Below are 25,332 nucleotides of genomic sequence, written 5' to 3' on the forward strand. Positions count from 1 at the left end.
AAGTAAATACATGAGACTAAACAGGCAGCTCCTGTCCAGAGACGAGATGAGAAGACAAAAACGGAAAGGAGTTGGTTGAATACCAATGGACACAGGAAATTTGGGGTGGAAAGAAGGAGTGTGACGTTACACTAGAGAGAGCAACGAGGGTCACATAACAAAATGTGTATAAATTTTTCTATGAGGAACTAACTTGAGCTGTAAACTTTCAGTTAAAGCACAATAAAAAAATTTAAAAAGGATGATCTTTTAAAAAGATTACAAACTTGTAGAAATTAGTAAACAGCATGTCCCCTCAGCTACTCATGGTACTCTGTGTTACACAGACCATAGTCACATGAATTAATATCCTATGGAGTCAGCTCTTCCTGTAAAAGGATTGAAGTAATTCAACTGCAAGTCTAGACCAAGCCCAGAAATCTGATGAGTAAAACAAGATGCAGGAGTGATCATGAATGAAAATCAGTTCAGCTACTATACGTAACTCAGAGACTATTCAAAGATACATCTGTGAACTATATGTTGTTGTTGTTAGGTGCCATTGAGCCAATTCTGATTCATAGCAACCCTGTGTACAATAGAACAAAATACTGCCTGGTCCCGTGCCATTTTCACAGTTGTTGCTATGTTTGAGCTCGTAGACGCAGCCACTGTGTCAATCCATCTCGTTGAGAGTCTTCATCTTTTTTGCTGACACTCTACTTTACCAAGCATAATGTCCTTCTCCAGGGACTGGTTCATCCTGATAACATGTACAAAGTATGTGAGATGAAGTCTTGCCATCCTTACTTCTAAGGAGCATTCTGGCTGTACTTCTTCCAAGACAGATTTGTTGGTTCTTCTGGCAATCCACGGTATATTCAATATTCTTCATCAACACCATAATTCAAAGGCATCAACTCTTTTTCAATCTTCCTTATTCATTGTTCAGCTTTCACATGCATGTGAGGCGATTGCAAACACCATGGCTTGGGTCAGGCACACCTCAGGCCTCAAGGTGACATCTTTGATTTTTTAACATTTTAAGGAGGTCTTTTGCAGCAAATTTGCCCAATTCAATATGTTGCTTGACTTCTTGACTGCTGCTTCTGTGGATGTTGATTGTGAATCATGTAAAATGAGACCCTTGACAACTTCAGTATTTTCTCTGTTTATCATGATGTTGCTTATTGGTCCAGTGTGAGGATTTTCGTTTTCTTTAGGTTGAGGTGTAGTCCGTACTGAAGGCTGTTGTCTTTGATCTTCATCAGTATATGCAAGTCCCGTTTGTTTTCAGCAAGCAAGGTTGTGTTATCTGTATGTTGCTGGACGTTAATAAATCTCTCTCCAATCCTGATGCCACATTGTTCTTCATACAGTCCCACTTCTCGGATTATTTGCCTAGCATAGAGATTGCATAAGTATGGTGAAAGGATATAACCCTGATGCACACCTTCCTGATTTTAAACCACAGTATCCCCTTGTTCTGTTTGAACGACTGCCTCTTGATCTATGTACAGGTTCCGCATGTGCACAATTAAGTGTTCTGGAATTCCCCTTTCTTTGCAATGTTATCCATAATTTGTTATGATGCATATAGTCAAATGCCTCTGCATAGTCAATAATACACAGGTAAACATCATACTGGTGTTACTTGCTTTCAGCCAAGATCGGTCTGACATCAGCAATGATATGTCTCATTCCATCTCCTCTTCTGTATCCAGCTTCAATTTTTGGCAGTTCCTGTTGATGTACTGATGCAACCATTTTTGAATCATCTTCAGCATAATTTTATTTGAATATGATATTAATGATACTGTTCAATAATCTCTGCATTCCATTAGATCACCTTTCTTTGGAATGGGCGTGTATATGGATCTCTTCCAGTCAGTTGGCCAGGTAGCTGTCTTCCAAATTTCTTGGCATAGATGAGTGAGTACTAGTAAACCCCAAAGAAAGTAAACCAGTTGCTGTCAAGTCCATTCCAGTTCATGGCAACACCAGGTGTTACACAGTAGAGCTGCTCGATAGAGTTTTCCTGGCTGTAATCTTTAAGGAAGCAGAGACCTTTCTTTGGTGGTGCCACTGGGTGGGTTCATACTACCAACCTTTATTAATAGTCAAACACAAACCATTTACACCTCCCAGGAACTTAGAGCACTAGTAAATGAAACTAGTAAACTGTTGAGTCGATTATGACTCATGATGACCCTATAGGACAAAGTAGAACTGCCCCACAAAGTTTCCAAGACTGTAAATTTTTACAGAAGCAGACTGCTACAACAGTTTCCCATGAGCACTAGTTTGCTCTCATTAAATATCTCTTGAATAAGTCTTTTTGATGAGGCAAGGAGATGAATAATTAAGGTGCAGAGAGTATTCTATATTAGAGCATCTAGGACATGAAGAGATACTTGGGTCCCTGTTCTAGCTTTGGAGAATCATGTTTCTAAAAGTGAGTGACCCTTGAGCCACTTCTTGGAGGAATTATACAGAGAAGAAGGAATTGGAGGAAAAGAACCAACAGAAAATAACTTGTACAAAGAAAGGGTGGTGAGAAAAAATGTGGTGGATTTAGGGGACTGGAATTTAGGTATATGTGGCATTGTGTTGCAGGGGAGCAAAGACTAGGAAGGGTGAGATGTGAGATCATGAAAGCTGAATATGGTCACTGAGAAGTTTATATTTTCTCATATAGACAGTGGGTATCAACAAAGCATTGCCACAAAACAATAAAGAAAATTACAGCTAATACTTATATATCATAAATCAGCGTAAATATTTTGCGTATGTAGATTTGTTGAACACTTACATACCCTCTAACGTAGGAAATACTACTAGCCCCATTTTTAAAACAAGGTACAGAGAAACTAAGGACTTACCCAAAGTCGTACAGTTAATAAATGACAGAAAAGGGATTTGAACATAATGGTCTGCTTCCAGAAATCACACTTGAGTACATTGCCTTTTTTTTTTTTTTAATTTAATTTATTTTTGTTGTTGTTGTTGAGACTATACACAGCAGTACATACACCGTTCAACAATTTCTAGGTGTACAATTCAGTGATATTTATTACATTCTTCAAGTTGTGAAGATATTCTCACCCTCCTTTTCCCAATTGTTTCTAACCCCATTAGCATAAACTTACTGCCCGCTAAGTTTCCTATTTAGTCTTTCAACTTGCTATTGTCAATTTGATAGTTCTTTAAAGAGCACAACGCTTAAGGCAGACATTCTTTACTAGTTAACCTAAACTACTGTTCGGTTTTAAGAAGATTTCAGGGGATATTTTTGATTTAATGTTTAAAGATTATCTCAGAGTAATAGTTTTAGGGGTAAATCTAACCTCCACGGCTCCAGAAAGTCTAGATTCCATGAGAATTCTGCATTTCCCTCCTTTTGATGAGGATTCTTCTACAGAATCTTTGATCAAAACATTCAGTAGCTGGGCACTGTCTAGTTCTTCTGGTCTCATAGCAAAGGAAGCAGTTGCTTATGGAGGCAATTAACCACATCTTCCATTTCCTCTTCCTGTTCTTCACTCCCCTTCTTCCTCTGTTGCTCCAGGCAGATAGAGACCAGTTGTTGTACCTTGGATGGCCATGTGCAAGTTTTTAAGACCTCAGGTACAATGCAATGAATTAGGAGATAAAACAGAAGCACTAAACAGTTTATTAGGCCAATTAACTGGGACATTCCATGAAACCATGACCCTAAACCTCCAAACCGAAGAACTAAATCCCATGAGGTATTTGGTTGTACATAAGCAGCCTCAGCATCTACTCTTTTTGTTGTAAATATATCTACCACACGACTATTGCCAATTCAACTTTTTACAGCTGTACAACATATTGACAGCAATTACATTAATCAGCTGTACAACCCTACCCTTAATCAATGAGATTTTTCTATCACCGTAAACTGATACTCAGTGCTCCATAAGCAATAAGCCCCATCTCCTCCTCTCTCCCGCCCCTGGTAACCACTAATAAACTTTGATTTATACATTTGCCTGTTCTTGTCTTTATATAAGTGAGGTCAAGCCATATTTGTCCTTTTGTGATTGACTTATACACTCAGAATAATGTCTTCAAGCTCCTTCCATGTTGTAACATGCATCAAGACTTCATTTCTCTTTCTGGCCGAGTAGTATATTGGTTCTTAATGCAATGTCAAATTTAGTACAAGGCTTATGGTAAATAACATGCTATCATGAATGATATTTGAAGTAGCTAAGTTGGGGCATGTTTATTTCTGTGATAATGTGACTCTCACTCACTTGTATTCCTTCCATGTACTTTCTTGAGTTGGAGAAAAAGAGATGGAGAAACACCTAGCATGCTGAGAATTACGCATATCCCAGGGTACATTCATAAGAGGGTGTTACACAAATGGCATTCTTTTATCTTGGGTGTCATTGTGGTAAAAAAGTGGGGAACTGCTGTTGTAGGAGATGAGGAGTCATTCAGTGAAGGAGGTGACAACACTGGGAATTATTTTAGTTAAAGGAAATTAAATATTCCTTTATTCACAACTCATAGCGACCCTATAGGACAGAGTAGAACTGTCCCATAGGGTTTCCAAGAAGCAGCTGGTGGATTTGAAATGCCGACCTTTCGGTTAGCAGCCATAGCTCTTAACCATTTCACCACCAGGGCTCCTATGAGTCAGAATGGACTTGCTGGTAATGGATTTGGAGCCCTGGTAACTCAGCAGTTAAGAGCTCTGCTGCTAACCGAAGGCTCAACAGTTGGAATCCACCAGCTGCTCCTTGGAAGCCCTATGGGGTACTTCTACTCTGTCCTATAGGGCCGTTATGAGCCAGAATTGACTCATCAGCAACAAATTTAGTTTTTGGTTTTTAATTCATGAAGGGTATGACATTAAACCATAAATGTCAAAAATTGTTGATGATGTTAATGTGAAATTCATAACTGAGATCTACTTTTCTGCCAGAAATAATCTTTTTCTCATTTGAACTCTCATAATCCTTTGCCTAGATCCTGTGTGATACAAACAGTACGTGCTTGACTACTAGCTGAAACAAAGGCTTGGTGATCTGCTTCAAAGGGACACAGCCTTGAAAACCCTATGGAGCAGTTCTACTCTGCACACATGGGGTCCCCATGAGTTGGAATCGACTGCACTGCAACTAACAAAGACATCAAGACTTTTTATCGTCCTCTCTGTTAGTATGACCTGGTGTGTGTTGAAAACACATATGGAATGAATAGTAGTAAAAATGAAAATTATAAGGATGATAATAATAAATAGCAAATTAATCCATTTAAGTTTTAAACACATGTTGATTAATTTGATTCTCACAATAATATTATGAGAAAAATGTCATTATCATTCTCATTTTATAGATGAAGGAACTGAAGCTTTAAGGGGTCAACCTGCCCAAAGTCACTAGGAGATATGAAAGGCTTTGGTCAGGTATGGCAAATGAGTTTCCACTGACTATCTAAGGATTAGCCAAAACAGCACTGGTTGATTGGCGAACTTCCACTTCATTCCCCAATTCCTCATTTCTCTCCTGTTTCATGAAGTCTTTGCCCATATACAAAACTCCAACTCCTACTAGTACTTCATAGATGTGTACATCTTTCAAGACTTCAAAATATATTCATATTCATTAAGTTCCTATGGTACAAGTGAAGAAAATGACACATACCCAAGTTGTGAAACTAAATGGGGGTGCGGCAGGGTGGGGTGTGTGGAGTTAGCGTGAACATGCAGCTCCTGACCCTGACTCTCAAACCAGTGTTCCTTTTCCCATGCTTTGCCATCTCTTGTGGCCTTAACAGTTTTTTTTTTTTTTCTTACCGATATTGATCTGTGTGGTCTTATCAGAGACTTCACATTGTGTTCAGATTTTAGGAAGATTCTGTGAGAATAGAGAATATTAGACATCTCTCTATTTAATACTAGAAAAGTACCCTAATTGCTACTGTGTAACTTTGGTTGTATTTATTTGAAAATGACAAATCCTTTGTTTTGTTTTGTTTTTAATAAACTCATCGTTTTGTTTGATAAATATATTACAATGTTACGATTATTGTCATTTCGTTAAATAACTCCTGACATAGAACAAGAAACTCATTATAAGATGAGGACTTATACAGCTGACATATTACTACTGGTAGAATGTGTTTTTGGAGAGCGTAATATGGAGAAGTGATAGCAAGAAAGGGGAACTTCCTAATACAGCATAGAGATGAAATCTGATATGCTGTGAGAAGAAATTCAGGGGTGGGCACCTGCAGGAAGAAGATAGGCACAAAGAAAAGGGACTGGTGGCAGGTGAATTTGTAAAGATAGGGAAGAATAAGCCAAGAAAATGAAGGCGGATCTAAAGACTATTTAGAAATGGGATGTCTGTGTAGACAGTGCCACTAGCTTGGGCAAGGAAACATTGGGGTGGTGATCCCTGTCTACTCTTAAAACCTGTGATTATATAAAAGTTAATAATATGGGAAGTAAAAGCGAGCAGAAGCTACTAAGAAAAAAGGTGAAAACTTCAAAGGGGAATGGGAGTTAGAAAAGACCAGATTTCTTGCATCTTGCTGCTCTGCCACTGTTCCTTTTGTCGAAGTGAATTAGGAGAGTTTTTATAATCTGAGCAGAGTTTGAGGCTTCCCAGCGATCACTGTCTCACCCATTGAGAGATTGCCAACAGCATCCCACACTGATACACTGTCAGGGAGAGGTAGCAGAAGCAGAGCTTTAGCAGAGAAATTGAACAGGGCAACTGCTTTAGAGTGAAATTGAAGCTGAGATCAAGTAAAACTCTGGGGAATCTGGCTGGGACGTTGAGTTGCTGTTTGTAGATTTTATTGTACCTGGGTTGTACAAATGGTTAAGGTGCTCTGATGTTACCTGAAAAGGTGGAGGTTTGAGTCTACCCAGAGGCACCTCAGAAGAAAGCCTTGCCTATCTACTGAAAAATCAGCCACTGAAAACCCTGTGGAGCACAGTTCTACTCTGACGCACATGTGGTCACCATAAGTCGGAGTCAATGCAACACAAGTGGCTATTGTACAATAGCTATTATGTTTCAATAAGTTTATGCCCTCCTCTATTAACTTTCATTCTCCGTGTCCAGTTTTGAACATTTATATATCAATTTGTATTGATCTAGCTAAGTACATTGCCTAACTTGGATGTTCATCGTTTACTTTCTAATGTCCACAGTAAAGCACATCTTCCTCCTGTGTGTAGATCTGAGTTTCTTTTCATGTAAATGACATTATGCTATCAAGATGACCTTGTATATATCACAATCTTCATATCTCTGACTACACACAATATATTTTTATCTACCATTCTTTCCTAGAGAATAATAAGCCCAGCCAACTATCTTACTAAAACCATATACTAACATCGTTTTCTAAATATTTATAGGTAGTGCTGGAACACCTGTTACTTTTAATGAAAATGGAGACGCTCCTGGACGTTATGACATCTTCCAGTATCAGATAACCAACAAAAGTACAGAGTACAAAATCATCGGGCACTGGACCAATCAGCTTCATCTGAAAGCAAGTATCAGTACAAATACACATTAATGTGTATAGTCCTAGAGGAGAGATGCTATATTTTCGAAGATATAATTTTTGTTAGAATAAATTTTCCCATAAATACATTTTTTGAAAATGTATCATTTGATCTTTCCTTCCCTTTGAAATGTTATGAAAAATCTGAAAACGCTGCAGAGAAATCTCCTGGTATCTATAGGGATTTAAGGAAGGATCTCAGTTTCTTTTACTTAGCTTTCCACCAAGTCTTTGTATACTTTGTGTGTGTGTACGTGTGTGTGAGTCGAGGGAAGGATGACAGAGAGTGTCGTAAATTAAAAAGTTTGAGCTTAAGAGTAATTGTATATCATCTCTGCCACATCACAGATGTAGACCTTATGGCTACACTGGGTTGATGGTAATGCACCATGAGCTCTATTTATATTACCTCTTTGAATTGCAACAACAGAGAAAGCTAATGTATGCAGGGGTGATGTTCAGATTATTTAACAGCCCTTGGGGCTGCCTGCTACTCCTTCTAGCTCTAGAGCCCTCAAAGCCCAAGACATATGGATTTTGCAGTTCCTTCAAGTAGCCATGTAAGGGCAACTTGGAAGTCCTGGCCCCAAGTGGACTCCCAGGGCCTGGGGTGGTACCTGAGGAGCATTGCCTGCCAGAGTGCCATGCTTCCACCTGGGGCTCTCTCTCTTACTGCTCGGGTCTGACAAAGACCAGGTGGAGGTGACACTCTGGGATGGCAGTGGGGCAAAGGAGCTTCATCAGGTGTGCCTGAGTGGCGAGGGTCCCCAGAGGGCCTCTCTTGAGGCAAGGTGGTGACTCAGGGCAGGGGTCTCCAGCGACTTTGGATACAGCTTCTGGGCACTGGCGGTCGCCAATCATAAGGAACATGGGAGCAGGAACCCAATCCTGTACTTGATGGATGGGCAGTCCAGAGAGTCACAGGGCACAGGGATGACAATGGTGGGGTGGGGAGGAGACAGGGATGGTAAAGAGTAGCAACTGTTTACCACCAGGTAACTGTTTCATATTTTAACAGCCCATGCTGCTATATCAGTGCACACCTGCTTCTTCAGGTATGGAGAAGTAGGGAGACTACCCTGTAGTCTGAGCCAAGAACTGAAGTTCATTCATACAGCACCCTTTGAACAGAAATGTAGGGCCTTTTGCAAGAACTTAGTGGCCAAGGAATTGCTATGACAGCAACGTTTCTCTGTCAGCAGATGTTTCTAAATTGCCTCAAATAAACTAGGAGCAGCTCATGTGTATTTCACTATTTCCTCAGTCAAAGTATTTCCTTGCATCTTGATTCTCAAAGCCCCCGTAACACTGTGAGAGTTGAGTTCACTTCCTAAATGAATAATTAAAATTCATTTTCTAGGTTGAGCTTATCCTAGTTAGTACATAAAAGCTTATGACATAGATGAGGGTGTGCATGGATTTTCACCCTTGCACACGTGTGTGTTTAGCATGGGCACATGTACTTTCTTGTGTTTGAGCCCATTCAAAAGACATCACTTTTTTTTAAAGTAATATTAGATCGTCTGTATTTTTTTTATTGTGCTTTAAGTGAGTTTACAAATTAAGCCAGTCTCTCATACAAAAACTTATACACACCTTGCTATGTACTCCTAGATGCTCTGCCCCTAATGAGACAGCACATTTCTCCTCTTCTCCCTGTATTCCCCGTGTCCATTCAACCAGCTCCTGTCCTGCTCTGTCTTCTCATCTTGTCTCCAGACAGGCGCTGCCCATATAGTCTCATGTGTCTAGTTGAGCCAAGAAGCTCACTCCTTACTAGTATCATTTTCTGTCTTATAGTGCAGTCCAATTTCTGTTTGAAGAGTTGGCTTCGGGAATGGTTCCAGTCTTGGGCTAACAGAGGGTCCAGGGACCATGACCTCTGGGGTCCCTCTAGTCTCAGTCAGATCATTATGTCTGAAAAGACACCACTTTTCACTTCTGTGTGTCCAAATACAACCCCTCAGGTGCTGTGCTTATGCACCCTCAGTCACCCAAGTTCTCAGCAAAGAAGCAGATGATGATGAAAAATAACCACTAAAGAATTTAGGATTAATTGCCCCTTTGAAATAACTTCATGGTAATTATCGAAGCTCTGCATTCAATAATGCAGGAGGAGGGCCTATGTTTTCTAACTGCTGTTGTGCTACGTAAGACCACATCATCCACACTTTACTACATGGTGTAGCCTGATGAAATTTTATCCATTGCCTGACATTTATTGAAACACAATTTTGGTAACTCTGCAGGCTAGTGGTACCTAACTGAAAATCAATAGCCCTTTAGCAGAAGTCTTCTTGAAAGTGGCCCTGTATGGGGAAAAAAAAAATTTAAACATGACGAAGCAAATTTGGCAAGAGCTAAAATTGGGACGCTACTTTTAATCTGACTTTTCCTGATGCCAAACAGCATATTATATTCCTATGATTGAAGGTTTACATAAAAAAATTCAAAGGTGGAGGAATATGTTCAGTAATATATAACACAAAGAAATCTAAACTAATACACACCACTGCACAGCACACATGCACACACACATCTGTCTCTATGTGTGTAATGTATTTATTTTAAAACTTCGCTTGAATCTCAAGCTCTTCTTTTACGTACATTTAACAGCACATGAATATTTTATGTTTATTACAATGCTATCATTCATAAAACAGATCAGAACAATTTCTCAGAATTATTTCTCACGGGTGATTATGATCATTTATAACTAGATATCAGTGCTACTTTTACTGAAATAGGGAAAATGCAACTCACAGAGAAAGCTGAAGGCAGTAGCCTATGGGGAGAAATTAGGTCAAGGGTGGCATTCTGGGGGTCATCAGGACAAAACCAAATGACCGTCTATTCTTGGGGGACGCATCATTCACCTGCTTGAAAGTGGAGTAAGTGGTTGAGATTTGCTGATTTGTTAAAGCTCTGCTTCAATTTATTAATTCTTAGGTAAGGCACCAAACCATTCTGCACCTCAGTTTCATCAGATGTAAAGTGGAAATGTTAGTAACACCTACCTCATATGGTTGTAAGAAGAATTAAATGAAATAAGACAATAAAGTACATAGACCAGTGCCTGGTACCTGTAAGATCAATAAACGTTGCTGTTGTTAGTTGTCATCAAGTTGGCTCCAACTCATAGCAACCCCATCCATATATAACAGAACAAAATGGTGCCCAGCCCTGCGCCATCTTCACATTTGTTTTGTTGGTATGCTCTAGTCCATTGTTTTGGCCACTGTGTAGTTTTAGTACCTTCCAACCTGGGAAGGGGGGGCTTATCTTCAGCACTTTATTAGACAATATTCTATTGTGATCCACGGGATTTTTATTAGCTTACTTTCAGAAGTAGATCACCAGTCTTTTCTTCCTGGTCTGTTTTATTCTGGAAGCTCCACTGAAACCTGCCCACCATGGATGACCCTCCTAGTATTTGAAATACCAGTGGCATAGCTTCCAGCATCATAGCAGCATGCAAGCCACCACAGTACAACAAACTGACAGGTGATGGTGGTCAGTATGCATTAGCTGTTATTCATCCAGTATCTCATGATTCTATATAGTCAGTGGGAGATCAGATATTGAGTGTGGTGAGCAGAGAAGTGAAGACTCTGTTTGAAGAAGTCCTTGCATTGCTTTAGAAAGTTCATAGAGAATCTCCACACTGAAAATGTGTACCATTCACCCCCAAAGCCAATAGTTTCTGCCTGTCTTTAATATTGGCTTTAATACTTTAAAACTCTATCTGCACTTAAAAAATAAACTTGATATAAGTGCATATTGTTTCTTTTCCTATATAGCAAGTGGCCAAGGTATGGACACCTAGATGATTAGTTTTCATTGGGTTTATAAGTTGTGTACGTACCATGGCCTGGGCGTTGGGGCTAGAATGAATATGTGTTCCCTGCTCTCAGGATGCTCACAAAGTAGGCAGGGAGAGAGACAATCAAACAATAATGTGCACTGATGAGTGTGTGTACACAGCTTTACCATGGCAGCCCAGAGAAGTATTCCTAATCTGGCCTGGCCACTGGTGGGTGCTGAGGTAAGGGCAGAAAGGTACTGAGAGCATACTTACCCTTCCCAAGATCCTCTGTCTCTCCTTATCCTATTACACCAGATTTATGATAGGCTGGTAGCATTTCATAAGAGCTACGGCTGCAAACCAAAAGGTCGGCAGTTCGAATCCACCAGGCACTGCTTGGAAACCCTATGGGGCAGTTCTACTCTGTCCTATAGGGTTGCTATGAGTTGGAATCGACTCAACAGCAACGGGTTTGGTTTGGTTTTATGATAGGCTTCACACCCTCAATGGTCAGCATTTATCAGCCAGTTAATAAAAGTAAAAAAAAGAAGTTTTTTTACTTTTATTGGACTGTATTCTGGTTTTCAAAGAACCAGCTTTTCTGTCTAAATTCAACCACAGGGTAATTTTGTACACAGAGAGCATATGATTAGGCATATTTGAGTGCAGCAAATTGGCCCTGAGTATACATCTTCGTGAAGTGAATGAATTTTTAAAATGAGTGGATTATTCTTTTTCTTTTTTCTGGAAAATGCATGAGGTATTTGATTTCCTCAAAAGGCTTGTCTTTATTGCTCCAAATACTGTTTTTTTTTGGTCTGTTTTATGGAACTAACATGTGTTCTTAATTCAGTAATTACAATCAGTTGGGTGTAATTTTGTGTATTTTGATTTGGGCTTTCCGTTCTGTAAGCCCCATCCATGCGTGAGGGTGTATTGTCTACATGAGAGAGAATTTGAACAGTTAGGTCTCTCAGTTTTGTTAGGCTGAATGTCTCAAGAGGCAGGTGGTCCTTATTAGTGATTACAAAACATATTGTAACCTGGAGGTTCAGAGTAAACAGCAGAGCCTGAACTGAAACGAAAACAGCCATATGCTGCTTTGGGTCCACAGGGAACCTGGGGTATTGGGGAACAGGGCTTACTGTTTATATATCCACCCAGAGCCATTTCTTGGATTACTGTAGGAATGAGACAAATTTTTTTGTTTTATTTATTTTTTCTTTTTATTCAGGTAAATAATTTGAAGATAAATAATAAAATAGTAAAGGGAAGTCTCTTCACAAGTGTCTCAACCGAAATTACTAGTGGCACTGTGCCATTTGGAAGAGTGACTTGAAGGAGAAGGGTGTCATTGACCCTGATTTAATTTTTGAGTGGGTCACTCCATAGATGAGAAGAACTCTTGACAAGGTACTGAACTCATTTGAGCCTAGGTTTCCTCCTCTGTTAAATGAGGGTTATAATAGGCTTCTTATGAAAATTCAATGCATTGTAATATATTGGTCAAGAACAAGACCTCAAGTCAGAAAGAAGATGTTTGAATTCGGACCTTCCACTCATGATTCAAAAACCCTGGTGGTGTAGTGGTTAAGAGCTACGGCTGCTAACCAAAAGGTGAGCAGTTAGAATCCACCAGGTACTCCTTGGAAGCCCTATAGGACAGTTCTACTCTGTCCTATAGGGTTGTTATGAGTCAGAACTGACTCCACAGCGATGGGTTTTTTGGTTTATTCATGACTTGGGTAGTCATGAGTCGGAATCGACTCGACGGCACTGGGTTTACTGGGTATGTAGTTTTGGGCATATTATTTAACCTCTCTTAATCTCAGTTTCTTCTTCTGTATGAAAACAGTAATACCTCCTTCATAGAGTTCTAGAGCAAATTAAAAGTGATTACATATGCAAAGAGTCTAGAATATTACCTGATCTATATTAAATGCCATTTAATAGCATAATAATAATTTTGATTTGTTTTGCCAGGATAAGCAGCCTGGCAGAGAGAATCTAGTAATGGATATTTCAATCCAAATTCAAATGGAAGCCTTTACCCTGATCTTCTAAGTAAGACACAGCCGTAAAAAGAGATACGTGCCCCACAGTAGCAGATCCTATACAGGAAGCCCACAGTGTTTGTTTTGAGAAGGGGTAAAAAAAGTGAACTGGGTGATTCAATTACTGTGGGAACGACGTGGAGCAAAATTCCAGGTCTAGTCTCATGAAATCAGGCTTTACTCCTTACTTGGAGTGTAGGATTTATTCACATGGTATTTTGATTGGATATATGTGTTTCCGTGTAGATGACCAGTCACATACATACATAAATGCTCTACTGGGGGCTTCTTCCACTTGCTCAGATTCAGAACAGGAAAATTCCCAAGTGTTCTGATTTACTTCATGGGTTTATTGTTCTGGATGAATGTTTTTATCCCAAATCAATAGGTTTCTTAATTTCATACAGGAGGATTAACTTTTACATATGGAAGGCTACTCAAATAGTCTTGAAGTAGCAATGGGTTGAATGGAGTTGAAGTGGTGTTTGAAGGGAGACTTGTCCTTTTATTTGCTTTGACTTTTAGAAGTCATACGTTTTATCTTTTCCTCTATTTCTCTATTTGCAAAGTTGCCGGCATTTGAAAATGCTCTTGCAGGTTGTCAGCGCAAGTGGACAAAAAAAAAAAAAATGTACCCTATGAGACCAGCATTATGTAAAGTGCTCCCATTCCTCCAAAGCTTGAATGTGAAGTCAACTCTCTGAGACCTTTTACTCATTCCAGTAGTATTTTCAGAACATTCTGAAAACACTTTTTTCTGCTTCCTTTCCTTGTAACAAGATGATTAGTCTTCAAACCTGTATTCTTGTTTATTAGATGCTAATTTATTCTTTTCAAAAAAGTCATTTTCGGGTCACTGCTTATATTTCTTTGAGATAACAAGCATTTGGTAAATTCATGTTTTTGACATGTTGAGCAGATGTTAAGGTGATTAAAGTTTTAACTACGTTCTTGCCAAGCCCAGAGAGTTGGTACTCAATAAGTATTTATTGAATATGCCATGAATAATATACTTATATTTTCTAGTGACTGGCAGAACATGGAGCAATGAGTCAAGGTTATTGATTAGCAAATACACTAGTGTAAATTTTATTTATTCAGTGACTGCTCTTTGCCAGGCAAGATGCTAAGTCACTAAGGATTCAATAATACATACTTCCGAGCATCAAGGGACTTACAGTCCATAAAAGCAACTGTGTCCTTGAATACCTACAGTAAAAAACAAAATTAGAGAGGTGAAGATTAAACGATAAACTAGAAAATTCAGAGAATGCAATGGTTAGCTCCAACGAGGGGAACTAGATAAAGTTTCTTAACATAGATGAAATTTGAATTGGATCTTTAATTTGATGGCCTGAAATGAATGAAAGAGCATGTACTCACTGCTGTTGAGTTGATGCTGACTTATAGCGACCCCATAAGACAGAGTAGAACAGTCCCATAGGGTTTCCAAGGTTGTAAATCTTTACAGAAGCAGATTGCCCCATCCTTCTCCCATGGAGCAGATGGTGGGTTCAAACCACCAACCTTTTAGTTAGCAGCGGAACGCTTTAACCATTGTACCACCAGATCTCCTTGAAAGAGGATATAGGCCATTGAAAAAGCATTCACTCATTCATTCAAGAATGAAGTATCTCTAATATTTCACTGCTGTGCTAAGTGCTGGAATAGTTTAGAGGTATTTCAGACTCAGTCCTTCTGTCGTAACTGAATTAGCAGCACTATGAAGAAGTAAAATCCTAGGATATGCCTCTTTGTGAGGCCATAATGCATCCAGCTATGTCCCTGTATTCTTGTCAATTTTAAACACATTCTTATGAGCAGGGTAGAATCAGTGTTCATAAGGAAAGATATTGTATCTTGGTCTGAAGACTGGAGAATTGGAGAACTGGTTTGGTACAACTAGTTTGCAATATCCCCATGGAAAGAGATTGGGAAGACCCTAACTTGGCTTAAAGGGGATAGTCTGGCATTCAGGAATCTCCTACCTTACATTCTGATAGCAGATGATAATTGAGAGAAAAGACCCTATTAATCTTGTCTTTATATCTTCAACAATAGCACAATGGGGAGCTCACCAGTTGTTTACTGAATAAGTGAATGAACCAAAATAGAAGCACTATTATCTTTGTGAGACCATAAAAGTGAGCTGACCCTAAGATACTAATCCTTAGATGAAGCATAGCCTGGGAGCAGACTGGTAAGAGTAGAGTTAGGAGTCCCTGCCAAGATAACCAAGGGCAAACTCAATTATGAGAGCCAGAATGGTGAATTTAGTTACAAGATCCATGTAATCAAAGCAGGTAAGTGTCCAAAGCCACACACAGGAGCAAGGGGAGTTCATATATGGGACCCAAGTAAAATTCCGCAGGACTAACGGTTACTAGAAACCCTGGTAGTGAAGCAGTTAAGAGCTACGACTGCTAACCAAAAGGTTGGCAGTTCGAATCCATCAGGTGCTCCTTGGAAACCCTATGGGGCAGTTCTACTCTGTCCTATAGGTTTGCTATGATTCAGAATCGACTCTATGGCAATGGGTTAGGTTTAGGGTTGCTGGTTACTATTAACACTGGCTTCTATTCCTACTCATACTGTTTGCTGAACTTCCTATGCTTTAAAGGCCTTATTGTTGCAGAGTGGCTTCTAATACCTACCCATGAGGAGCTGATATTCATTGGAACAGTAGGCCTACTCTGCCTACACAGGACTTCTCATGAGGCTTTTTTTTTTTTTTTTTTTTTATCGTGCTTTAAGTGAAAGTTTACAAATCAAGTCGGACTCTTATACAAAAGTTTATAAACACCTGGCTATATACTCCTAACTGCTCTCCCCCCAGTGAGACAGTACACTCCTTCCCTCCTCTATTTCTTTTCAAGTCCATTAGGCTAGCTTCTGACCCCCTCTACCCTCCCATCTCCCCTTCAGACAGGAGATGCCAACATAGTCTCATGTGTCTACTTGATCCAAGAAGCTCATTCTTTACCAGTATCATTGTCTATTCCATAGTCTAGTCCAATCCTTGCCTGAAGAGTTAGCTTTAGGAATGGTTCCTGTCTTGGGCTAACAGAGGGTCTGGGGACCATGATCTCTGGGGTCCTTGTAGTCTCACTCAGACCATTAAGCCTGGTCTTTTTACGAGAATTTGGGGTCTGCTTCCTGCTGCGCTCCTGATCCTTCAGTGGTTCTTTGTTGTGTTCCCTGTCAGGTCAGTCATTGGTTGTAGCTGGGCACCATCTAGTTTTTCTGGTCTCAGGCTGATGTAGTCTCTGGTTTATGTGGTCCTTTATGTCTCTTGGGCTTATAATTACCCTGTGTCTTTGGTGTTTTTCATTCTTCTTTAGTCCAGGTGAGTTGAGACCAATTGATGCATCTTAGATGGCCGCTTGCTAGCGTTTAAGACCCCAGACGCCACTCTTCAAAGTGGGATGCAGAATGTTTTCTTAATAGATTTTATTATGCCAATTGACTTAGATGTCCCTTGAAACCATGGTCCCCAAACCTCTGCCCCTGCTACGCTGGCCTTCGAAGTGTTCAGTTTATTCAGGAAACTTCTTTGCTTTTGGTTTAGTCCAATTGTGCTGACCTCTCCTGTATTGTGTGTTGCCTTTCCCTTCATCTAAAATAGTTCTTACCTACTATCTAATTAGTGAAAACCCTCCCCCTCCCTCCCCCTTCTTGTAACCATCAAAGAATATTCTCTTCTCTGTCTAAACTGTTTCTCGAGTTCTTATTCTCATGAGGTTTTAAGTGAAGTGATAGAAGAGGACTCTTGCCGAGGCTTTCCTAGGGAGGTAGAGAAGGGCATGCTTTCTTTAGGGAACTGCGTGTGATCCTGAGCTGCTGGAGCAGATGATGACCTGAGCAGAGGATGCTGTGGAAAATGAGGACAGATGGCTGAAGCTAAGCTATGCAGGGTCTCGAAACTATGAGAACACATTTAGATACTTTCCAGGCTGTAGTGAGTATTTGGAAGTTTCAGTAGAGGTATGCTCAGGTTTAAACTTTAAGAAAATGTCATTGGTAGCCAAGTACAGATTGGCAAGAAAAGAGGTAATTTTTTTTTTAATGTAAAACAAACAAACACTTGCCATCTAGTCAACTCTAACTCATGACAAACTCTCAGTGTCAAAGTGGAACTTCACTCCAAGGGTTTTGAATGGGTGACTTTTTGGAAGTAGATTGCCAGGCCTTTCTTTTGAGGACTTGAACCTCTGTCCTTTTGGTTAGCAGTGAGTACATTAACTTTTTCTGCCACCCAGGGACTCCATTACTTAGCTAGAAGCCATAATTAAGAATTACTTCCTTTCCAGTTTTAACTAATTGTATGACAGATTCTCTCCATCTCTTACCTGTGCATCTATTTGGTTTCATGCTTGTTCCATAAGGTATTTTAAGGAATTACTAAATTACTAGTACATTTATTATAGTAAAAAAAACAAACAACTGGGGAAATTATGAAGGAGGGATAAAGAGAGTTAATGAATTTTAATGAGTGGTCAAGTTTGATTTTCTTATCAATAATAATAGCCAATCAATTATTCCAGGCTGCCCAGGAGAGTAATTGAAACAAGCATGCTAATATTTTAAGAATATATAAAATTATGCCATATCAAATCTGAGTGAATCAGATCAGAAATTGAGAAGCTGGATTCTGTTTCCTGGATCCAGTCAGAGGCAGATTCCTGAAGTCGTCTAATACACTGTATCCAGGGAAGCCAATGGTTTATTAGGGAAAAAATAGGGCATTAAACACAAACTTATAACTGTTAACAAAAGGAGCCCTGGCGGCCCAGTGGTTAAAAGCTTGGCTGCTGACCAAAAGGTGAGCAGTTCAAATCCACCAGCTGCTACTTGGAAACACTATGGGCAGTCCTACTCTGTCCTATAGGGTTGCTATGTGTTAGAAGTGACTCGACTGCACCTCACAACAACAACAGCAATTAATACAAAAAGTAGAAATGGCTTAATTATTTATTTAAATAAATAACAATTAAAATTATGCAGAAAGGAAAAAGAAAGCTAAAAACTGACAGAAAAAGAAAAGCAAAGAATATGGAGCAGCTTAAAGAGGGACATAACATAAAATAGAAAATGACTCTTTATACACCAGCACCAAAGAAGGATAAAGGAATATGGTGACTCTAGATTTTTATGGGGATAATAAAGTAATAAAAATGAGGATAAATGGTAGATTGATTCTTATTTTAACCTCGGGTGGACTGTAGAATTTTAATGTGATGAGCAGAATAAGTAAAAGTTTAAAATAAGGTTAGAAACATAAAAGAACACTCTGGGATAGAGGAATAATTGGTGCGAAAAACATTTTCTTATGGTGCATTTACTAAAATATGCATCCTAGGGTACTTTTAAAAAGTTTAATCAACTTAGCAATGTTGTTTAAAATCTACAGTGTACAAGAGAATTACAGCTAAGAACAGAAAAGCATTATACATGAGTTAAATATGTAGCCCCAGACATAGACAGACACCAATAGCTGATAAGGGCATGAAACTAAAAATAATAAAGTTAATATGTCTATTGACTGAATCATAAGGTTAAAATGTCATGTTTAACATGACATCTTGCTTAAATATTCTACATTTAAGGAAGGGAAGTAGAGCCAGAAACCCAGCCCTCCTCCTTGTTGTTGTCAGGTGCTACTGAGTCAGTTCTGACTCACAACAACCCTATGTACAACAGAACGAGACACTGGTCCTGCACCATCCTCACAGTCATTGCTGTGCTTGAGCCCACTGTTGCAGCACTGTGTCAGTCCATCTCCTTGAGTGTCTTCCTCTTTTTCATGACCCTTCTCCAGGGACTTATTCCTTCTGACCACATTTCCTAAGTACGAGAGACAAAGTCTTGCGATCCTCACTTCTAAGAAGCATTGTGGCTGTACTGCTTCCAAGACAGATTTGTTTGTTCTTCTGCCAGTCCATGGTTCATTCAGTATTCTTCGCCAACACTGTAATTCAAATGCATTAATTCTTCTTCTGTCTTTCTTAACCCCCCTCTATTTTTTTTTAAACTGAGACTATAGATTCTTTATCTCCACGTAAACTTTCAGGAGTATGCAGTTGTGTATAAACTTCAGGGTTTAAGACAGAAAATATTTGTTCCTTCTCTAAAACCTCATTTTTACCCTGAGTGCTCACTCATCCTAAAATGAATTTGTGCTTAACTGGTTAATGTTTGGAGGAGTCCCTGGGTGGCACGAATGGGTAAACATTGGACTACTAGGTGGAAGGTTGGAGGTTTGAACCCACCCAGAGGCTCCTAGGAAGACAAGCCTGGCAATCTACTTCTGTGGAGCAGTTCTACTCTGCACACTTGGGATTGTCATCAGTCGGAATCATCTCAATGGCACCTGACATCAACTGTTAATCTTTGGGGAATAAATTTCCATGTCTATAAAATTAGAGATTTGGTATAGTCACTAACGTTTCTTCTAGATGTATTATTCTCTGGTTGGATTTCAGATATCAAGCATTATGTTAGAATGTGTTTTCGTGTGTGTTTATGTAATTTTTTAAGAGGTAAAGTGTTTAGAGTTGATAAGTTTAAGGCCTCAGTCATTAACCCCTATAGAAGAAGTGATGCTACAGTGTAAACCTCACAGGCGTTTAAGAATTAAGAGGTTTTCCTAACGTGATTAATAACTCATCTTATTTTCACTTTGGAGTTTTATTTTCTAGAACCATGGTTGCTTATAACCTGTGAAGAAAACTAAAATGGAAGAGGCTAATAAGGACCACTGAGTTATTTTGCTTACCTTTAACAAAAAGGAGCGCTGGTGGTGCAGTGGATAAGCACTCGGCTGTTAACCAAAAGGTCAGCAGTTCAAACCCATCAGCTGCTCCATGCCTCCGTAAAGATTGCAGCCTTAGAAACCCTTTAGGGCAGTCATAGTCTATCCTATAGGGTTGCTCTGATTCAGAATCAACTTGACAGCAACAGGTTTACTCTAACAAAAATGCAGAAATTGTTCAGAATGACTATCATAATCGTTTTCTTTTGCCTCACAGTGGCGTGTCTTTAGAATATGCTTTAAAAAAAATAGGATTAAGCTATAGGGAAGTGTAGCTTATTTAATTAAAGATCAACTGAATTCAAACAGGGCTAAGCAGAAATAACTAATGTGGTTTGGGAACTGCTGGTTCATTTGAAAAGTACCTTTCAATGAAGATAAGAGTTAAATTCTATGTTTGTGGAGAATTGAGGAATGTCCTGGAGAGAGGGGAGCAAGCCATGGATAAGTAATAAATGTAAGCTCAGCTTATCTTTGCTCCCATAAAAAGAAAAAAAATAAAACGATTTTAGAATTCCCCCTGTGCCATCTAACGTTTGCTCGCATTCAGCTTGGAATCGTGTAATGCTGAAGACAACCAGCCCACACACACTTACAGCCCTTTAACCTACGACACAGTCAACAGTTCTGTGTGAAATGCGGGTATAGTGATCACATTGCAATTCTGCCTTCCTCACAGGTGGGAGCTTATCCGTCTCTCCAGACACTACAGAGTTCCTCCCACTCTTTGTCAGATTTTTACATATTTGTATGTTGAACTTTTCTCCTGAGATGAAATTTCACATCTGCTGCTGGGTGGATAAGTCATTGCTGGGCATTGCTTGAGAAAACAGAACTTTTTCATGTTGTGTAAGAGATTGTTGAGAAATAATTTTCCTTAGAACATTAATGCTGTTCTAACGCCGTTTCACTACTCTTATGGAAAACCTGGTGGTGTTGTAGTTAAGTGCTATGGCTTCTAACTAAAAGACTGGCAGTTCAAATCCACCAGGAGCTCCTTGGAAACTCTATGGGGTAGTTCTACTCTGTCCTAGAGGGTCGCTATGAGTTGGACTTGACTCGATGGCAACGGGTTTTTTTTTAACTACCCTTATGGCAGAGTGTCCTAGAAAACAGCATTTTGTTCATTTTTCTGAGCGTAAGTGATGACTCTGAACATTAGAAGATGGTCTCTTTTGCACTGTTTTTGTATTTTATTTTTTTCCCCTAAAACTGTTGGATACCTGAGGCCAAAAGAACTTCCAAGATGATAACTGTGGTTTTTGTCTAAGTCAGCATTTCCTCAAGAGCCTTCTTCAGAACCCTGGTTCTACAGGATTTTAAATAGCTGTTCTACAGGCACACAAAGGCTCTCTGGTGAATAAGTTTAGGGAATGTTAGGGCAACTGTTTTTGTTTTGTTTTGTTTTCCTGCAAGAATTAGCAGAGCCTTTTTAATATGATAATATACATTAGGGCTGGCTGAGGAGAAAAGGACATTCAATGTATGATTTACTAAATTGCTTTATCCATCAAACCCTTTTAATACAGAGACCATTTTGCTGAACTAATGTTCCTTGAAACCCACTTTGAGAAATGTTGGCTTAAGTTTAATTTCCCACCAAGGTTGAACTTTGCATTTAGTCACTCATCTAATCCTTACTGCAACCCTGTGAGTTAGGTACTCTTAGAATGGCTATTTTATAGAAGAGGAAACAAAGATGAACAATGAGTTGTTTATTTAAGTTCACTCTGTTGGAGACATAGAGGATATTCAAGAGCAGATCTGACTCCAGTGTGCATGATGTTAGGAATAGTTATGGAGTAGACTGAAACAGAAGTTGGTGATTGATTGGCTGTGGGAGACTAGCAAAAGGTAGGTCTTACAAGAATTCTTGAGTAGATGGAACTGCAGGGGAAAGAGATTTTAGGGAAACCAATTGTTGTTAATTGTCTTCCAGTTGGTTCTGACTCATGGCAACCCCACATACGACAGAATGCATCTGGTTGTACATGGGGTTAGTCCCGAGCCATCTTTGATTGTTAGTATACTCGAGTTGATTTTTGTGGCCATTGTGTATTTTGAGTTCCTTCCAAAGAGGGGAAAGCTATAAGGAGGAAGCCACATTTAAGTCTGATGGACCTTGATTGCTCTGGACAAAGGACATGAAGGTAGAGCATGTGGGGGAGGGAGTGGACTGCATCTTTAGGTAGAAAGAGGGTATCTCAGAATTTTCATGAGAAACAGAAAATGGGGAAGAAAATCATTAAAGGTTTCTTTAAAAAGCGAATTCTGGTATTGGATCTCAGCTTTGATTGTGCAGTTCATCCTATGACTAGCGTCTGTCACTGTATGGAAATGCCCCAATTACAATGAGGGTTAACTGCCACCCATCTGTAAAAAAGAGCCTTCAGAGACAATCATGATTCAACAATGCTATTTGATGATTCAAATTATTAGTGAATAGGCATACCTTTAACTTCTGGCTCATTCACTCAAAAAAATTATCCTTTATCTTGACTAACAACTATTTCCCAGTTTTTCATATGGAACAAGAAAGTTTTCTTTTATAAAACACTCTAGTGTCTTCTGTAGTTTTTTTTTTTTAATATTGATCTGATTTCCCTTTAAGGAATTTTGGGACCTTTTGAAGTAAGGATAACAATTAAAAATTTATTTAATAACCATTTCTATAACATTGGTTAGTAATTTTAAAAAACAAACAAAAAAAACCCATTGCCGTCGAGTTGATTCCAACTCATAGCAACCGTATAGGACTGAGTAGAACTGCCCCATAGGATTTCCAAGGAGTGGCTGGTGGATTTGAACTTCCAACCTTTTGGTTAGCAGCTGAACTCTTAACCACTATGTCACCAGGGTTTCCTTGATTAGTAGTAGAGTACTAATACTGACATCTGATAGTTTGAATTAGTTAATCTTGACTAGCCCTCTCTGAACATTATTTGCTGTTCTTTTCCTAAATGCCACAAATTTGCACATGTAAGTGATTGATTTAGGACAAATTCAAGACACAATCAGGACTGACCTTTAGTTCAGTGGACATACTATGAACATTCTTGGTGCACCTCAGAAAGTTGGCAAGTGAATCTTCTTTTTCTAGGATACCAATCACATTTGCCCCTTCCACAGAAAAACCCTAGTTGGGCAATGGTGACAGGCTCTGCAGGCCTCAGGGCAAAGGTTAGTTGTAATGTCCACTCTCTGTGTAAAATTATTAAAGTATCACTGCTCTGCTATAGAGGCTAACTCCAGTCAGCTTACTAAATAGCTTTGGAATCTTTTCTCATCTATGGATTGAAGGTCTCTATTTTATAGGGGCACTAATGAATCAGAGGATACCCTGGTGGTGCAGTGGTTAAGAGTTCAGCTGCTAACCAAAATGTAGGCAGTTCAGATCTACCAGGCGCTCCTTGGAAACCATGTGGAGCAGTACTACTCTGACTTTCTCTCTGAGTTGAAATCGACTCAACAGCAATGAATTCGGTTTTTTGAAATGAATCAGAATCAACTTGATGGCAATGGGTTTGGTTGGTTTTGGTTATTTTATAGAATTGTCTTAAAGATCAAAAGAGCTATATATGTGAAAATATATTGTAAACGTCAAAGTGCTATAGAATTGTTAGCTATTATTTGTGGAGGGCATAATCATTTTGGATAGAAAACAACAACCACACAAAGCCACATTAAAAACAATCAACCAACCAACCAACCAACCAACCAAACAACCAACCAACCAACCAACCAACCATCCCCTGCCAAACCCTTTAACTTTGTTGTTTCCTCATTTGGGACAAGTTTTGATGTATTTTGAGGTAGGTATAAATTTTTTTTTTTTTTAATAAATTTAGTCAGTATAGATTGCAACTCAACATAAAGAAAACAAAAATCCTCACAACTGGGCCAATGAGCAACATCATGATAAACAGAGAAAAGATTGAAGTTGTCAAGGATTTCATTTTACTTGGATCCACAAGCAACAGCCATGGAAGCAGCAGTCAAGAAATCAAAAGACGCATTGCATTGGGTAGATCTGCTGCAAAGGACCTCTTCAAAGTGTTGAAGAGCAAAGATTTCACTCTGAAGACTAAGGTGCGCCTGACCCAAGCCATGGTATTTTCAATCGCATCATATGCTTGTGAAAGCTGGACAATGAATAAGGAAGACTGAAGAAGAATTGACGCCTTTGAATTGTGGTGTTGGCAAAGAATGTTGAATATACATACCATGGACTGCCAAAAGAACAAACAAATCTGTCTCAGAAGAAGTACAACCAGAATGCTCCTTAGAGGCAAGGTTGGTGAGACTGCGTCTTACATATTTTGGATATGTTGTCAGGAGGGATCAGTCCTTGGAGAAGGATGTCATGCTTGGCAAAGTGCAGAGTCAGCGGAAAAGAGGAAGACCCTCAACGAGGCGGATTGACACAGTGGCAGCAAAGATGAGCTCAAGCATAACAATGATTGTAAGGATGGTGCAGGACCGGGCAGTGTTTCGTTCCGTTGTGCATAGGGTCTGTATGAGTCGGAACTGACTCGACGGCACCTAACAACAACAACAACATAAATTTAGTCAGGGGAACCAGGGTGGTGCAAGTGATTTGCAATCGACTGCTTACCTAAAGGTTGATGTTTCAAACTTGCCCAGCAGCTGCTCAGAAGAAAGGCCTGGCAATCTGTTTCATAAGGATTACGGCCAAGAAACCCTATGGAGCAGTTCTATTCTTTAGCGCATGGGATCACCGGAGTCAGGAGCCAGCTCCAGGGCAGCTAACAACAACAACATCAATTTAGTCAGAATTGGATTTGCATACATTTTAACAGGACCAAACTATTAATACTTTGTTGCCTCCCATTTTTGTCTTTTTCATTTGAAGTAGAAATTCCTACCTCACTTAGACCATTTCGTTCTTACCTCACATAAAATAAAGCCCATGGAAAAACCTGGTATCCTAATTGGCACACAGAGTAAGTCCCCAGTAAATGTGGGTAGAATCTGAAAAATTCTCTTAGATATTTGTGACTTGACCATTTCCCCTTCCTTCAGATGGGTAAGGCCAGGGTGGTGACAGAAAAATGTTTCTTTTTTTTTTTAATTATCTTTTTTTCTATTAAAAACAACAAAAA

The 25,332-nt window shown here is 39.3% G+C and overlaps 1 protein-coding gene across 6 annotated transcripts in view; it reads left to right on the forward strand.

Moving 5' to 3' along the window:
* GRM8 (glutamate metabotropic receptor 8) overlaps positions 1–25,332 on the forward strand; it is a 926,910-nt gene that overhangs the window by 745,033 nt on the left and 156,545 nt on the right. For all 6 annotated transcript variants that reach the window (XM_049894739.1, XM_049894736.1, XM_049894735.1 and 3 more), the window contains one exon: positions 7,388–7,528. In XM_049894739.1, the coding sequence (XP_049750696.1) occupies positions 7,388–7,528 (141 nt within the window). The remainder of the gene's footprint in view (positions 1–7,387; positions 7,529–25,332) is intronic.

This window comes from Elephas maximus, chromosome 8 (assembly GCF_024166365.1).
Source record: "Elephas maximus indicus isolate mEleMax1 chromosome 8, mEleMax1 primary haplotype, whole genome shotgun sequence".
Taxonomy (NCBI): domain Eukaryota; kingdom Metazoa; phylum Chordata; class Mammalia; order Proboscidea; family Elephantidae; genus Elephas; species Elephas maximus.